Genomic DNA, 18028 nt, shown 5'->3' on the forward strand with positions numbered 1-18028 from the left:
CACACTTAGGATTCTTTATGACCTGATTCACAGGTTTAGCTCTGTGAATTCCCTAACGATTGAGAATTGCAATGAGCTGAGAAAGTGTCTTAGAGAAATCAGAGCGACACATAAACAGTGATAATTGTATCTGATCCCTTCTCAGAACAGTGTTGTTGTGAAGTCTGGTAAACTACATGCGTGGCATTACTAATTGGATAACCTACCTGAAGTGATCCCTTCTTATGCATTATTGATATACTAATTGAGCAACATCTAAGAGAAGCCAGTTCTCAACAGAGCAGGAGTCAATATACGTGTTTCACACTTTATTCATAGAAAAGCACTGAGATTCCAACACAAATGATATAAAATGGTAGTAGCGTTACATAAATAGTCATACATTTTTGTTTGAAAGACATTTGCTCAAGAGGTTGCACAAACAAAAAGTGTTGATGAACTATACTTTTGTGGCAACAAATACTGGATACCTTTTATATAAATCAGTAGCACAAAGAGGCAACAAACACTTTCCCTTAAATCAAAATCAAACAGTAGATGAACTAGCGAACAAGCTCTACCAGCGATTATTATTTCCTTCTAAATTCTAGGGACAGGTGAAAACACTGGTACAGTTAACACATATAGACAACGAGTATGGGAAAGAAAGAAATTAAGCCAGAGGAGTTTTTTCTCCATTTTTTTTCTTATTTTTTTTTGCAATGCCGTAGGACCAACTACTTCAGCGATAGGAAAATGCTTGTTGTTTGAAGTGTGTATATAAACAGGCAGCTTTACATTAACCTGCAATAGTCTGTAAAAATGCAAGCATCTCCATCACATTTGAAAAACAAATGCTTGTTTTGTCCTCTCCTGTCCTCTCAGGTTCAAGTAGTGTGGTAGCTAGTGAATGAAAAAACAGGATGCTGCAAAAGCGAGAGAAAAATATATTTTAAAAAGGAATTAAGACCAGAAATGGAAGCAAGGATGGAGCAGAATAACTCGACTGCTCAATAGGCTTAAAATCATGAAGAAATATAAGAGGATGTTGGGGGGGGGGGGGGGGCACACAGACACCCATTCATATTATCTGCCAGTTCCTTCCTTGGTGTAGGGCATGCAGGGTTTTTATTTTCATTTCTTTTGGACTGTTGTTCTCCCTAAACTCTCATTGCCGTGTCAGGCCCTGACACAGGTACTGTGAGAAGACACTAAAGGCTTAAGTCCAAAGAAAGTCATCGTACATTGATCGGTCAAAGGCAAAGTCTGTCCCAAATTGCAGCATGTGCAGGCTCGGTACAAATACAAACATGCCGTGTCGTGCCTTGTCTGTCCCCTCGAGGATAGTGGCTAGCCCCCCTCAGACATTCGTCTGGGTGACTCCGGAGAAGGGGACCAAACCATCAAGTGGTTTCTGCATAGTCAGGTTGCTTTCTGTACACAATGGTATGCCTTCTTTTCCCCCCAAATTTAGAAATGACGTGCTTCCTCTTAGAAAACACGTTGCAAAAACTAAACCAAACATACAAATAAAACATTGAAACAAAAATTCTGAAAAATGTACACAGGAGCACCTGAGAAATGTCTTGAAGTCTTTTAGTCTTACTGTCATCACATTCCCAGCCCACAACAAATTCAAGTATCCCAAAAAACTAAAACATACAGTTATCATAAATAATTATAACTTTACAATTTTCTGAATTGACACTTTTATATTTACAATATCTTAAATGCTTTATGCTACTACTTTTTTGTTTTTGTTTCTTGAAGTGATTCCCTGAGAACTGAGTTTAGCATCTCGTCTCTTTTATTTTGTTTTTCCTCATCCTTTCTTGACCATATTACTTCCAACCCCAGCTCCAGACAGACAGTGCATCTGCGGCCCCAGACCACCTGCCGAGCTTGGTAGAGGTGGCAACAATGGAATGTGGAAGCTGACATGGAACGGCTTTCATAGTCTCAAAATGTGTCTTCTGTCTAATATTCCTATTTTTGTATATTAAATATAATTATATGCTGTCTATGTCTGTATTAATAGTATTCATTCACACACAGATTATTTGAATGATCGATAAATAATTGCTCAAGCAGACAGAATGGTGTTGAGTACATGAAATGTGTCAATTGCTTGTATAACAATAGTACTACTGCTAAATGTCAAGCGGTCACTGCCATATCAAAAACACTTTCCCACAGGGTCTGAGAGGTTGACACGTATAGTTAAGGTTGTATGTGGAATACTAAACACCAACTGTCTACACCAACGCATGTTGTTGAAAGGTACGCGTTCATACACACTTTGCTATGAAAGATACAGGATGTTTTTCACCAATGGTATTTCAACATGTATGTTACAACCCCAAATCCCGACAACACCAGGCACTCCACCTCACAGTCTAAGATCCACGGTGGCAGTATCGTTCTCAGGCAACAAGGCCAGTCAATCAATCTCGCCATGATCTAATACCAATCTGAAGCAACACGGCTCTCCCTCTCGCTCTCTCTGTACGCTTCGCTCTTTTTGAAAGGTACCTTCGCTAGAAATAACACAAGATACCAGACAAATCGATCAGGCTACACCCAAGGAAGGAGGAGAATACATGTGGGGGAGGGTGAGAGGCTTGGTCAAGTCTGAGGACTCTGTATGTGCCTGATGAATCTGGTAGATTTAGACTTAGGGCACTGAGCCATGGGATACACATTCCACCTCCTCCAAACATAGTGCCTTGAAACGAGGCCTTTTAACAGGGAAAGTTTAAAGCTGGTCCTTGGAATACGATCGAGGTATGACAGTAAGTTAACACTGTGATTAAGTGTTTCTGGCAGAGATGGGACCAAGTCACAAGTCCTAAGCAAGTCTCAAGTCTTAACCTTAGAGTCAAGTCTCTTAACCTTAAGAGTCAAGTCACAAATAATAATGGGCAAGTTCCACAGCTCAGGTCCCTAATTTTGGGTTTTGAGTCTTTTAATCAATTATTAAGTGGTTTATCCCAATTTCATTGCAACTGCATCAGTGAGATTGGACCCACATGCAATGATGTTGGTGACCTATTAGGCCCTGATGCAGAGGCGCACCACAGGTCCCAGAGTGGTGGGGCAGATTATTTTCCCTGGGGCTTGGAGTTTTTCCTAATCTGGTCATCTAACCAGGTATAAATCAGGACCCTGACAGTGGCTGAAAGTGATTCATTAGTACTTGTAAAAAGGGTATTCATATGGAAGTGGGACCATTTCTGTCATTTAGCAGACCATCTTATACAGAGCAATTAGGGTTAAGTGCCTTGTTGAAGGGCACATCAACAGATTTTTCACCTAGTCAGCTCAGGGATTCAAACCAATGACCTTTCAGTTTATGGCCCAACGCTCCTTAACCACTAGGCTACCTGCCACCTAGGTATACAGATATGTTCTAAACAGGCCACAGGGTTTGAACATTTCTGGAAAAACACCTGGCCCTAGGGAGGATGAAAACCCTGTCAAACTGCAGCAACCTTGTACTTGTTAATATTAATTCGATTTGACAACGTTCCTTTACACAGACACAACCACTGCGATTGGACACTAGAACTCACAGGGCTGAGCTTGCTTTATGCAGGTTTGCATCGTATAGGCCTAAGCAACTGTAATTCAAAAGTAACTCAAGCAGTATATTTATGTCATCAGTATTGTGTTTGATTCATTTCAGGTAATCATTTTGGATTGAAAACTGTCAAGGTAGCCTAGCCAGCCAACCCAAGTTTGAATAGAGCCTAAACCAAATTTGATCACATTCACATTTTCTTTTAACATAAATAAGCAGGCTATACATAGGCTACATAACTTAACCACTTTGTTTACCCTGGCCAGAGGGCAAAGGGGTAGAGGGCACATTGGCTGTAGCCGATGCAGCTGCGCTTGTTATCAGTAGCCTAGTTGATCAGGCTCATTTTCATCCCATACAGTTTAGGTGTAGGCTGCAGCAACATTCCTGTCAAGAGTTCTTGTTTGTGTATGTCAGGAGTGATGCGTTGTCACGTTTGCTAAATAAATATCGGAGGACAGCGGAGCGGCGCGAGCTTTGCTAGAGGAAGTGCTTTGTGCCCGGCCTGCGCAACCTGTGATTTCCGTGAATCTGATTGGTCAAGACACAGAACCTGCAGCACTCCGATATAAAGGACAGAGAGCCTAACATAGTGGGTGAGATGACAAATCTAGTCTCTCGAGTCATACGGTTGAAGTCCAAGTTAAGTCACGAGTCATAGACGTTCCAGTCGAAGTCGAGTGGCAAGTATTTTTTCTTTTTGTCAAGTCTCAAGTCGCAAAATGTGTGACTAGAGTAGTACAACAGTCCCAAGTCCCGTGACTCAAGTCCACATCTCTGGTTTTTGGAATGACAAGTTCTCTCTCCTTCAAACCCCACTAGTAACTCCCCACAGCAGACAGCAGACATTCCCTGGCTCAAAACACCCCGTAAATCATTTGGTTTTTCATTATGTGCCACCTCAACGATTTTATCATCATCATCACAATCTTTTTCATACTAAAAACAAACAGTGGTTGCTGCTCACGAGAAAATCAAAAGATATAAACAAAAACAGACATAGAATTTGCCACAAGAATGACAACAAAAGAGAAAATGTATGAAAACTTAAATAAATGAGTAAGTAGTGCTAAAAGTAGATCCTATATTGCCCGTCCTGTTGGGGTTCAGCCGAAGCGTTCCCGTACCAACATCATGAGTTTCTTCTTGCCCTTGTAGATCTGTTTGAGGTTGTCTATAAACTGGGCAAACTGGATGTGTCCATCCTGGGCCAGTAGGAAGGTTTCTCTGGCCTTACTGAGGAACTCTATGAACTCTCCGTAGTGTCTGGGGCTGATGTGAGTGAGCCGGGAGTGGGTTGTGTTGATGTAGGCGCTGATAGTGGCGTCCAGCAGCTGCCGGAGCGGAGCCTTGTCCGTGGACATGAGCTTCCCAGAGTTCCGTCGCCCGGGGATACCGGCCAGGCCCGGGGCCGTCATGGTGCAGCGACGCAGGATGTCCGAGAGCACGGTGGCGCAGTGCACGCTCTTCACCACCAGGGGGATGATGGCAGCCAGCTCATTCTTGCCCAGCGAGTGGGACAGGGCGCAGGCCCAGAGCACGTCGTTAATGGCCGGGTGGGTGTCCTGGTTGTAAGCCAGGTTGAGGTGGGTCATGGCCAGTGAGGCCAGCTTGAAGGCTCGGAGTGGGTAGCCGCGGTGCTCCATGTAGCGGGCGATGGTGAACAGCTGAGAGTACGTCATGCCTGTGGAGGCGGCGTCGATGACGATCTGGTAGGCCGTCTCGAAGGCGATGTGGTCCTTCTCGCAGAGCGTGAGGGCCGAGAGGGCACAGTTCTGGGGGTCCTTCATGGAACACTGCAGGGCCAGGGTCCGGGCGCAGCTTGCCAGCTCCTCTCTCTGGGGGTAGTCCAGGCTGAGGCGCAGGATGGTGTTGTGGGACATGACGGTGGCTGCTACGATGCTGGTGGCCTCAGTGGGAGTGAACAGGGTGTACCAGCTCTGGAGGATGCTCACCAGCGCTCGCAGACCCACCTCTGTAGCACAGGTGACCAGCCAGCGCACCATCTCCCTGCGTCTCCAGTTCAGAGTGGAGAGGGTCATCCTCATCACCTGCAGAGAGAGAGAGCATGTTAGAAAAGGCAGACCGCACAGCAATTCAACACGTACCCACCAGCACATTTCATCCAAGACATCCCTGCGCACATGCACCCCCCCCACGCCCCACACCCCAGACCCTACTAGCTATCCCTCAGTACCTGCAAGCCCAGCTCCAGAGCTACATTGAGCAGGGTGATGTCTGGGGGGTTGTCAGCCGGAGTGGCGATCTTGAAGGCATCCTGGGCCAGTTTGAAGATGAGGGAGGAGGAGTGGATGTTCTTCTGGATGGCCTCCAGCACCGTCCGCAATCTCAACATATCTCCTGGAGGTACAAACAACACAACATTAGGTTCAAAAACATTTCTAATCCAACAGTTTGTATGTGGTGTTCTGTAGTGGTGGAGAAGGGCATAGGGGTGTTTCTCTGATAGTGGTGTGGTTGTGCGTTTCGGCTGATGGGGTGTGTCTGTGTTTATGTAAGTAGAGCTGACCTTTGGCTGCGGTGAGCATGGTAGAGGCCAGTTCACACTGCTGAGACTCCAGGTGGCCCAGGGTGAACCAGCGGGGATATCGGCTGGGCACGATGCTGATGCCATGGTGGGGGTGACCCAAGTCTCCCGAGGGCGCCATCGACTCTAACACAGGGAGCCTAGAGGGTACAGACAGACAACGAGAGAAGAGAGACAGTGATTAGATGAGTTATGACTAGTAAGAAAATGTTTTCTATTCAAAATGGGCAACTGGTGGCCCGCACCCCTTTCGTAGGCCCACGGATCAACCCCACCCCTTTCGTAGGCCCACGGATCAACCCCACCCCTTTCGTAGGCCCACGGATCAACCCCACCCCTTTCGTAGGCCCACGGATCAACCCCACCCCTTTCGTAGGCCCACGGATCAACCCCACCCCTTTCGTAGGCCCACGGATCAACCGTGACTGAACTCAGTCAGAGTCTCAACTTACCGCTGAGTTAGAATAGTAGAATACACAATTGGATTGTGCATCAGCAGTTTTTCTCTTGCTATCTCAGTCACTGACAGTCATTAATTAGCCCATGCCAGATTGCATTTTTTTGTTTGTTATTATTGAATAAATGAGGCTAGCCAGCTATCAACGTTTCAATTGATGCCCCCCAAAAGGCTAGAGCTGGCTCTGACTGCACGTGTGTGTATGGATGTGGGTACCCGCGAAGCACTGCATCCCCCGCCCCCATGACGACTTCAGTTTTGTTGTGGCCCCCACCCTCGTCACAGTTGCCCATCCCTGGTCTACAGCATGATTATAGGTATCATCCTCCGATTAACGCTGGCTCATCCAATCTCAAGGCTGTATAGCTGCATTAGTTCTCCGCTCACGAAGTCTACATGTGCACCGTGTGTGTGCAGCTCCGAGCCGTGTTATTGATTGTGTATTAGCCGGGACCCTGAGGAGCCTCAGTGGGATAATGACTCTGCAAGGCAAATGGGGATTATGCAGTCATAGGGATTCATCCTTCAAAACAAGGTACAAATAGAGCCTTTTCTCAGACACACACTGTTGCAGCAAGATAGGAGGATCACACCATTTTGATCATAAAATGTGATAAAAGCCTGAATGTTGTAAAATGATATTCAATTCAATATTATTTTACAACTTACAGTACGTTCAACCTTCAGGATTCATATGTTCTGTTTTTGGAATACATGCTAGAAGGTTTTATGGGATCTCACCTCATGGCCTTCAATGCTAGTTTGTAGGCCAGGTCTGCGTCGTGGGGCAGCAAGGCTGAGAACAGGTACTTGGCAAAGGTGTGCATGGGAACACTCTCCCTGTGGATGACATCACCAAGGCCACTGAAGGGACCTCCTGAACAGAGACGGGCGGACAGACACGATACATCAGAATTGTCCAGCTCCATACACACACCGGAACAGGGAATCTTCCCTTTCTGATTTGGCTCCATTCCTTGGTGAATAGTCAAAGTCTACCGGTTTCAACAAACCAAGCCTCAAAGTAACAGCAATATATACCTCTCTCAACCTGATGGGGGCGAGAGCAAACCGGAAACCACACACTCACTGCCCATTGGGCATTAACCAAATCTCTCGTCCCTAGCAGCGAGACAGATGTCTGCTCTAGGGTTACACAGCTAACGTTCCCCAAAGCCCAAGATGGGGGTGGGCTATAGCATAGCTACCATGGGGAAAGGGACGGAAGGGGATAGACATGGTAAAGGCCAGGGTTGAGATCCATTTTCAGCCGAGTGTTGCGAGGCAGGATCTGTGGAAGGGAGAGAGGTGGGAGAGAGGGATGGGAGAGCTAAAGAGATAGGGTGAGAGGAAAAGGGGAAGGGAGAAGGGGAGGCAGCAAGCAGGGCAGATAGAGAGAGGGAGACGGAAGGTGAAAGAAGAGAACAGGAGAGTGAGGGAGGATAAGTGAGACAAAGAGGGGGGGCGATTGAAGGGAACAGAAAGGGGATAGAGGATGAAATGAGATGAGCAGAGGACAATAATAAAATGAAACTAGTCTTCATACCTTCCAGTAGGAGGATAGCCTGTTTCCTCAGTGTCTGGACCAGCAGATCATCCAGCTCCATCTCCTGCAGCTTGGCCACGATCTGCTCCTCATTCCGACACACCTTGTCCTGGGCATAGAGGCCTTCAGGCATCACCCTCTGCTGTCCCATGCCCATCAGGGCCACCTCCAGGGCCAGCGCCAGGTAGGACTCCCCACCATCTGGGCAACCCCACACAGGCACGTGGTGGTATACCGGGGGCTTGTGCTCTCCAGAGTCTGATGAAGAGAGGTTTTTAGTTTACAGGGATGGTCATGGAAGTGAGATTCCATTCCATTTTATTAAACCTTATTAAACCTTTATTCAAACGGTTTGCAATGGCGGTCGAGCAGGATTATGAGATATTGCTAGATGCTAACAATAATCCAAAATGGCTGCCTAGTTTATTTTTATTGGGGGTGGGGCTGAAAGGTGCTGGTTATGGAGAGCAGCTGACACAGACAGGAGCCTCTCTCTCTAGCTCCCAGTCTCCCACACAGGCAGCTGTGGATGCCAGGCAGCACCAGAGAGAGAGAAGTGTCCCTGAGGTCCCGGAAAAACACTAACATCTGCTGATAAGGACTCAGACCCAACCCACGGGAGGCTCACACTTAAATCCCCCTAGCAAATTATTCCTCCCTCTCTACAACAATCCTGTTTATTACGGGGGGGGGGGTTCAGGATTCTCCAATCGTGCCGCTGGATCAAACAACATCTCTTCTCCAATGGAACGTCCATTGGATGTAAGCGTTGGGCCTCTAGGCTTTTTGGCATGTGTGAGATCAGCTCCAAGGTGGATTTAACCATGTGGAATCCCTTTACTGCCCGGGTTAGTTCTCATACTGTAACCATGATAGCCTCCATGTTTTCCTCTTTCCACTGTTATGACTCTGGCTCTTCTGACCAGCTGCAGCTGCTGCTGTTGGTTCTGATGTGGAAAGACCCCTGATTGGTCAGAATTCAAGTCAAACCCTGCCCCCTACCAGATGTTTCCAGCTGCTCACCAGAGTCAAACAAAGGACTGTGAGGATGACCCTATAAATTATAATCCACACACACTCTCCCTCTCTCTCTGTGTCTCTCTAACACACCCTCTCTCTCTGTCTCTCTCTCTCTCGCCCCCTCACCATACCACTCGCCAGTATTGTTTCGGCACACAATGCCTCCCTGTAGGTTTGTAAGTATAGGCGGTACCAAATTCCTGATCTGTGTTTGGCTGGGCTGTTGGACGTATGGGATGCAAATGGTGATTGATTTTAGTCATGTTAAGAGTGAAAGAGTGATATCGGTGCTAGTTGCCGTGGCCTCTACCAAATTGTATGGGACTGTTCTATATGGGTGACTTTGCCAGGGGACGGCCTTGATCAGCGGTGGTTGTTGGAATGACCTCATTTTTACCAGTTTGATTGACGAGGACTGTAAATGTTGCCTAGACAGGGCATGGCCAGATGCGTACGTACCTCCAGTGTCCATAGCGTTGTCGTCCTCCACCCGGCAGGTCTCAGTGAGGGTGGTGAAGAGACAGCCGATGGGATCCAGGGGGTGTCCCACCCAGCCCTCCAGGTTAGTTGTGCTGGTTGTCCCCCTCTGAAGCAGCTCTGACACACACAGGAACACAGCAGGGTTACAACAAGATCAAACACTGTATTAAACAATTGAACGTATTCGTTCTGTTACGTAGGGCTCAGAGTTTTTCCCTCATCAGGTCACATAACCAGGAAAAACACTGGGCCCTACTAATGAGAACAGTGAACTGCCTCCAGGCAGACAGGGGGCGCTACCTTTCTTCTGGTGCTTGTAGATGTCCAGCTGGCGGTGCTGCTGCAGCCGGAGGGTGTTGATGATGGCCACGCCCAACCGCAGCGCCTCGCGGGGGTAACCATGGGAACGCAGGGCATCGACCCGCGCACACGCTGTGGGGACGTGATCTACGACACAAGTCACATGACAGTGGCTCAGCAACACCACACCCATGCCGGCAGCCTCAACAGAAGACACCCACTCCCTCTATCCGGGATTAAGTTGTGCAGAATGAGGACAAATCTTCCCCCAGAAGATGTTTACTCCAGCTCCAGGGTTCAGTGGAAGTGGAATTAAAGGAGGCTTATGACACAAATAATGTGGTGGTGTTACAGATAGGAAAACACACCAGCATCATGGCTTTAACTCCTGCCAGGAGCTGGGCCAGCGTGTGTGCGTGCGTCCGTATATGCGTCTGTGTACGTGGTGTTAATAAATATACTGAGATGGCCTCCCGATATCATCTTGAATTAATATAATATCTAGTGCTGAGAGTGTGTACTGAGCAGGCCATTTCATTCTCACCTAGCCATAGAGGCAGGCCCTGGGGGTTGAAGAGCAGACTCTCTCCCTCTCTCTGGTAGGCTGGGGACATGTAGTAGTCACAGCTGATGATCCTCTGCAGGTGGCTGTCCTGCCAGTGGAGATCACAGGCCTCCATGGCCCGCGTGAACACTGTCCGTCTGGGCCGGGCCAGGGAGTCTGGAGGGGACACACAGGGAGGGACAGAAGGGGAAGTTAGACCTCAGCCCGTTGGACATACTGTATAGTATCACTCAGCAATGGAGATCTATCGATGAGTACTTTGAGTACAATATACTCAGGATTACTACGATAACTACAGTCAACTTTCACCACTGTATCAGAATCATGGTTTGGGAAATAACATTTTACAGGCCCAGTGTGTGTATATAACATATACATGTGTATTCTATATGTATGTGACTCCAGACTGCGACTGACCCTGGGCGAAGTTGCTCTGTGGCAGAGCGTTGGTAATGTTGGGCAACTCACTGCCGTAGTTGCCGTCCTCCAGGGGACAGATGTCCATGTCGCCCCACTTCTTCAGCTGCTTCAGCCAGCCGCTCTTCTCCTCGCTCTTACAGTGCGGGTTCAGCACGATGCACACCCACAGGGCACCTGGGGAAGGATAAAGGTCCAGGGGTAAAGGTCAATGGGTGGAATAACCAATAACGTTTGACTATTTAGGTGTGGAGGAGAGGGTCCATAGAAAGATCATGTCCTTCTATGGTAATATTGTGAACGGGTCATAAAAGTTAACCGTGTATGTTGTGGTCCGGGTTGGACTGTATCAAAGTCACATCTTTAAAACAAAGGCACTGGGACATTAGACAGATCCTTAGTAGTAAAGACTCAGGGAACTGAACTAGTTTACCCCTCACATCCCTTCCTATCATAAAGGTAACAAATGACCAGTATTCACCCCCTGCTTCTCACTACCTTTTAAACCCTCATTTCAGAGCACTTTGTTAGCTCACTGCTGACCACACGGACAGCTTCTGGTACTAACAGCCTACGGGAGTGCAGCACGGTTGCTTTAAAGCACCCCCCCCCCCCCAACAATAGCACATTTGATTGGCCGCTTTGGTGATCATCCTGTGGCAGTCCTAGCCAATCAGTGAGCCCTGTCCTGTCGCTCCCCGGTAACTAAACATTACCCCTGAGCCAGGGTTCTGCTGTTCTGTTGTGTGTCCCTGAAGAGGGAGAGAGGCACAGCAAACCTCTCGCTGCTCTGCTGTTGCTCTCCAATGAACCTCCTCAGGATCTGCAGTCATCGACCCCTTTTAAATGCTCCGATCAATACCGGGGAGGTTGAAAACCCCATTGATCCCGGGCCCATTTCATGCAATCCCAATAGAGGTGAGTGCCTGACCCTAATGTATGCACTGCTGGACTGCTGCACAATCACACCCACTGGCTCCAGCACTGACTGATCCACTGCTATGGCAGTATGCATGGGGCGAGAGAGATCCCTCACACCACGCGTATCATGGTGGCTTTCCAGTTAGATAACAGTTACATAGCTGTGCTGACTGAAGTGGTGAGGCCACATTCCATTTGGAATTGCTCTTTGAGCCGAAAGGTTTTTCAGATGTACCTTTACTACCTGCTACCTAAACGATTGACCAACTGTGAACGACATACACTGCTTTGGACAAGGACATATTTTTTTTCAACTGAACCAAATCAATAACATCCAAGCAGCAATGAGACAGTTGGTCAGAAACACTTCCTATCAATACCCTCTTCATAATGCATTATGTATGCATTTATAGCCTTCTGCAATGCATTATAATCCACAACATACAATCTAATAGCAACTCACAATCAACAGTGTTACCTCATATTACCTCGACTAACCGTTGCCCCCACACATTAACTCTGTACTGGTACCCCCTGTATATAGTCTCCACATTGACTGTACAGGTACCCCCAGTATATAGTCTCCACATTGACTGTACAGGTACCCCCTGTATATAGTCTCCACATAGACTGTACCGGTACCCCCTGTATATAGTCTCCACATTGACTGTACAGGTACCCCCTGTATATAGTCTCCACATTGACTGTACAGGTACCCCCTGTATATAGTCTCCACATTGACTGTACATGTACCCCCAGTATATAGTCTCCACATTGACTGTACAGGTACCCCCTGTATATAGTCTCCACATAGACTGTACCGGTACCCCCTGTATATAGTCTCCACATTGACTGTACCGGTACCCCCTGTATATAGTCTCCACATTGACTGTACAGGTACCCCCTGTATATAGTCTCCACATTGACTGTACAGGTACCCCCTGTATATAGTCTCCACATTGACTGTACCGGTACCCCCTGTAATATAGTCTCCACATTGACTGTACCCCCTGTATATAGTCTCCACATTGACTGTACCCCCTGTATATAGTCTCCACATTGACTGTACAGGTACCCCCTGTATATAGTCTCCACATTGACTGTACAGGTACCCCCTGTATATAGTCTCCACATTGACTGTACAGGTACCCCCTGTATATAGTCTCCACATTAACTGTACAGGTACCCCCTGTATATAGTCTCCACATTGACTGTACAGGTACCCCCTGTATATAGTCTCCACATTGACTGTACAGGTACCCCCTGTATATAGTCTCCGCTATTGTTATTTTACTGCTGCTCTTTAATTATTTAGTTTACTTTGTTTGTTACTTTTATTTCTTATTTTTACACATATTTTTCTTAAAACTGCATTGTTGGTTAAGGGCTTGTAAGTAAGCATTTTACTGTAAGGTTGTATTCGGCGCATGGGATAAATCGAATTTGATTTGTTTTGTGCAAATTGGTGCTCTACGCTGTATATTTAAGGAAGTGAGAGGGACTTACCCAGTTCGTCCCATAGCTGCCGACACTTGTCCGTCATGCCAGTCCCCTGCTGCCGCCACAGAGAGAGGCGAGGGTCGGCCATGAACTGTTCCGTGATCAGTGTCAACATCCTGGCACCGTTAGAGTCACGCATCCGCAGCATTTCTCGCACCTACAGAAAACATTCATTAACTTCTTCCCGGATAGGGGGCGCTCTTTTAATTTTTGGATAAAAAAACGTTCCCGTTTTAAACAAGATATTTGGTCACGAAAAGATGCTCGACTATGCATGGAATTGACAGCTTTGGAAAGAAAAAACTCGTGACGTTTCCAAAACTGAAAGATATTATCTGTGAGTGCCCCAGAACTAATGCTACAGGTGAAACCAATATGAAATTTCATACAGGAAATGGTCCAGATTTTTAATGCGCTGTGTTCCAATGTCGCCTTATATGGCTGTGAATGCGCCAGGAATGAGCCTGCACTTTCTGTCGTTTCCCCAAGGTGTCTGCAGCATTGTGACTTATTTGTAGGCATATCATTGGAAGATTGACCATAAGAGACTACATTTACCAGGTGTCCGCCCGGTGTCCTCCGTCAAAATTATTCCGTAATCTCCAGCTCCATGCGCGTTTCCATTTTCTTCAGAGGAGAAAGTCAACTGCCACGAATGATTTATCATCGATAGATGTGAAAAACACCTTGAGGATTGATTCTAAACAACGTTTGCCATGTTTCTGTCGATATTATGGAGTTAATTTGGAAAAAAGTAAGCGTTGTAATGACTTAATTTTCGGGGTTTTTCTTATCCAAACGTGATGAACAAAACGGAGCGATTTGTCCTGACGTCACTAGACAATTCATTGTCCAGCGCTTCCAGTCTGACGATAAGGTTCATCCTTGCGCTTATTTTCACAAATAATATTTTTGGAAAAACTGAACATTTGCTATCTAACTGAGAGTCTCCTCATTGAAAGCATCTGAAGTTCTTCAAAGGTAAATGATTTTATTTGAATGCTTTTCTTGTTTTTGTGAAAATGTTGCATGCTGAATGCTAGGCTTAATGCTATGCTAGCTATCAATACTCTTACACAAATGCTTGTTTAGCTATGGTTCAAAAGCATATTTTGAAAATCTGAGATGACAGTGTTGTTAACAAAAGGCTAAGCTTGAGAGCAAATATATTTATTTCATTTCATTTGCGATTTTCATGAATAGTTAACGGTGCGTTATGGTAATGAGCTTGAGGCTATAAATAGGATCCCGGATACGGGATTGCTCGTCGCAACAGGTTAATATACAGTAAGTCATCCGGGATGGATTTTGATACTGAACATTCATGTATGCAGAGACAGACAGACAGACAGACAGAGACAGACAGACAGGCAGACAGGGCAGACAAGGCAGACAGAGACAGACAGACAGGCAGACAGGGCAGACAAGGCAGACAGAGACAGACAGACAGACAGACAGACAGACAGACAGACAGACAGACAGACAGACAGACAGACAGACAGACAGACAGACAGACAGACAGACAGACAGGGCAGACAGGGCAGACAGGACAGACAGGCAGACAGGGCAGACAGAGAAACAGACAGACAGGCAGACAGGACAGACAGGACAGACAGGGCAGACAGGGCAGACAGGGCAGACGTATGTACCTTGGCAAACATGGAGTTGAGCTGCTTCCCGGAGCCGTAGTACCCTCCCTGGGACAGGAACAGTTTGACCTGCTCCCTGACCTGCTCCTCATCCAGGTGCCAGCAGTTGTCGTCATCAATGCTGGCCCCTGCCGTGGGGTCCGGGGCCCCTGGGAACACAAACAGAAAGAGACTATGTCAGACCAAGGATGAATTAAAAACCACAACTAAAGCTAGCAGGCCCCAAAACATGCATTATATCAATAATCACTGCCAGACACACCTCGAATCTAACCTCATAATACGTTTGTTCCTTAAATATTTTTCTAATTAAGCAAACAGCTAAAAAAACTTAAACAATGTGTGACCCCAGGTATGTAAACCCAGGTATGTAAACCCAGGTAGATGTCCTTTAGGAATCACCAACACCCAGTAGAACCAACTGAAGTCCTGCCAAGTCACTGTTGTATCCGAACGTTCACATTCCACAATCAAACCCTCAATCAAATCCTGCTTCTTCATTGTCAAGAGGGCTCCCACTTCAACACACCGACAGCAAACCCAGGAGACTGGGCGATGGACTTCCTTGTCAAGAGGGCTCCCACTTCAACACACCGACAGCAAACACCAGGAGACTGGGCGATGGACTTCCTTGTTAAGGGGGCCCCCACTTCAACACACCGACAGCAAACACCAGGAGACTGGGCGATGGACTTCCTTGTCAAGGGGGCTCCCACTTCAACACACCGACAGCAAACACCAGGAGACTGGGCGATGGACTTCCTTGTTAAGGGGGCTCCCACTTCAACACACCGACAGCAAACACCAGGAGACTGGGCGATGGACTTCCTTGTTAAGCGGCTGGGGTGGATAAATATTTTGATAGTGATGTGGACAGATAAGAAGCTGCAGAGTTCCCCTGTATTCATCCAAAACTGCACCTATTTCTTATATAGTGTACTACTTTTGCCCAGATTATGGGCCCTGGTCAAAAGTAGTGCACTATATAGGGAATAGGGTGCCATTTAAGACTCTGTTTTCCAGACTAGAGGGATAACTGCCTGCTCGGGTGCCGAGCAGTTAGAAACGTTTGAACGCTGACATCTGACTTTCTTTTTTACTTTCAGAAATGGAAAGCACCAACAGGCCGGGAGACTGGCATCAAACGAGTTGTTTAATGCCTCCGAGTCCTGGCTGCTGCTTTGGTACTGCAATCAGTACTCTGTCAGGACTCAACATCACACCTTGCTCTTCAAGCCCACCAAAGGAAGATTGGGGTAGAAACTAAGGAATGTAAGGGACTGGCAGAGGCTCTGGGTAAAGCACAATACCTGGTCATCTGGTGGAAGGTATAGAATGTAAAAGCTTGTTTTGTCTAAATTCCTGTGCTAAACATGAATCAACTGTTCACCAAATGCAAACTTTATGTGAACATGGGGACCTTACGTTATGTCCAGCAACTGAAGTCTTGGTGTTGTGTGTCTTTCTTACCATGGACCTGGTTGATCTCAGAATTGGACGAAAGGATCTCGTCGGCTAGTTTCTGGGCTGTGGGCAGCACCTCTGTGTGGTGGGCTGTGATGAGGTACTGGACCAGCTTCTGTAGCTGGTCTCTGTTCATCTGGAACAGGGTCTCTGAGATGGGCAGCCGCAGCTTGACCTGCTCCGGCTTCCTGATGCGGTACAGGGACAGTGCCACCACGTGGGCGCAGTAGAAGATGTCTCGGTTGCCGCAGCCGCAGGTGACCGAGGTGATCTTGCAGCGGTCGAAGCTGATGGCCACCTTGTGGGTGACCTCGGGCTCCGACTGGGAGGCGGGCTCCGTGACTGTGCCACTGAGGTGGAAACCTGGAGAGACAGAGAGGGAGAGAAGACCGGTGTCAGCAGACTTAATCAACATTGAAATTACTGCTGTGATTTCACATCTTCCCCTTTAGCAGTACATTCAGCTGAAGAATAGTTGGGACTCAGCACTATAAAAGTCACAAGTCACACAACTAATGAAGGGGCTGTCAAAACATACTGGCAATGTACACACAAAGAATCCTGCAAACTAACATGTGATTAAGTTAACCTTTACAAAGAGAGCACCAGTTTGCAAAAGAAAAAAGGTAATCTACCCCCAAAGCACTCTGGGATTGAGCTAGCAGTATCATAATCAGTTCAAGGGAAGCTATAAGTTCGAGCCACGTAGTACACGGTCTTAAAATAATAAAACTGAGGGCAGGCTACAGCTCATATAAACCACGTTTGTAGATTAGTTAGCTGATAAGATGTGTAATACAAAAGGAGTAGATAAGATAGTGAAGGAAAAAGTGGATACTGGTTTAAATACGTCTGGACCAGATGAAACTGTTTCTTCACAGGAAATGCTCCTGCCTGCTTGCGAGGTTCCGGCATATTTGAGGTTTTGGAAGTCAGTCAGTCGGTTGTTGAGGGGCAAAGGGTGTGGGGAGAGGAGAGAGCGCATGCAGCAAGAGGGATGGTAAAGGGGTGTGTGTGTGTCTGATAGAAAGTCTGGCAGCTCACTTTGACTGGTAAATTATTAATGCTGGAGGGAGGCTCAGAGAGGGGGCTGGGAGAACAGAACTAAATGACTATATCACAGTACCCCACCAAACCATAGCAACCAGGCCTGCTCCCTGAACTTAAACACATTCTATTTATTTCATTTCTATGCTTCCTGGCTGCCAGGTGACCCATGATAGCAGATTGAATGTGAATAAAGAGTTGTAGGACCTGACCCCTGCCTACCCATAGTACACAATGAACATAGGTACACTACACCCCATAGAGTGGTATATAAAAAGCCCAACCTACAAACCTTCAATGTAGAAAGCTGAGCTAACCAAGGCTAACCTAATAAACACCAACCTGTCTGGTGAACTGTAATAGACCTGGAATGCCTAACACGCACACGCAAGCTCACTCCCACACGCAAGCTCACAAGCAAGTTCACTCTCACACACAAGATCACAAATACACAATTAATTCTAGGGTTAGACTAGTGAGACAGGGGAGTAAAAGCCTGCCGTTCTCTTGCCAAATCCCACAAAAGCCTTTTCCAGATGAGCTCTTCTGAGAAAC

The 18028-nt window shown here is 46.9% G+C and overlaps 1 protein-coding gene across 2 annotated transcripts in view; it reads right to left on the bottom strand.

Annotated features, from left to right (window-relative positions):
- Positions 1-293: 293 nt before the first annotated feature.
- Positions 294-18028, bottom strand: part of LOC124041849 (zinc finger SWIM domain-containing protein 5-like) — a 49919-nt gene continuing 32184 nt past the window's right edge. Inside the window, exons 2-13 of one of the 2 annotated variants that reach the window (XM_046359917.1) lie at positions 16433-16789; positions 14963-15111; positions 13320-13470; positions 10944-11069; positions 10455-10631; positions 9911-10057; positions 9590-9727; positions 8111-8368; positions 7306-7441; positions 6090-6247; positions 5757-5920; positions 294-5610 (exon numbers count right to left, since the gene is read on the bottom strand). In XM_046359917.1, coding sequence (XP_046215873.1) covers positions 4666-5610; positions 5757-5920; positions 6090-6247; positions 7306-7441; positions 8111-8368; positions 9590-9727; positions 9911-10057; positions 10455-10631; positions 10944-11069; positions 13320-13470; positions 14963-15111; positions 16433-16789 — 2906 coding nt within the window. In that variant the 3' untranslated portion in view covers positions 294-4665. Of the gene's footprint in view, positions 5611-5756; positions 5921-6089; positions 6248-7305; positions 7442-8110; positions 8369-9589; positions 9728-9910; positions 10058-10454; positions 10632-10892; positions 11070-13319; positions 13471-14962; positions 15112-16432; positions 16790-18028 lie in introns of both variants that reach the window. The other variant, XM_046359916.1, reaches the window with a different exon arrangement.

This window comes from Oncorhynchus gorbuscha, linkage group LG08, assembly GCF_021184085.1.
Source record: "Oncorhynchus gorbuscha isolate QuinsamMale2020 ecotype Even-year linkage group LG08, OgorEven_v1.0, whole genome shotgun sequence".
In the NCBI taxonomy this organism is placed as follows: Eukaryota; Metazoa; Chordata; class Actinopteri; order Salmoniformes; family Salmonidae; genus Oncorhynchus; species Oncorhynchus gorbuscha.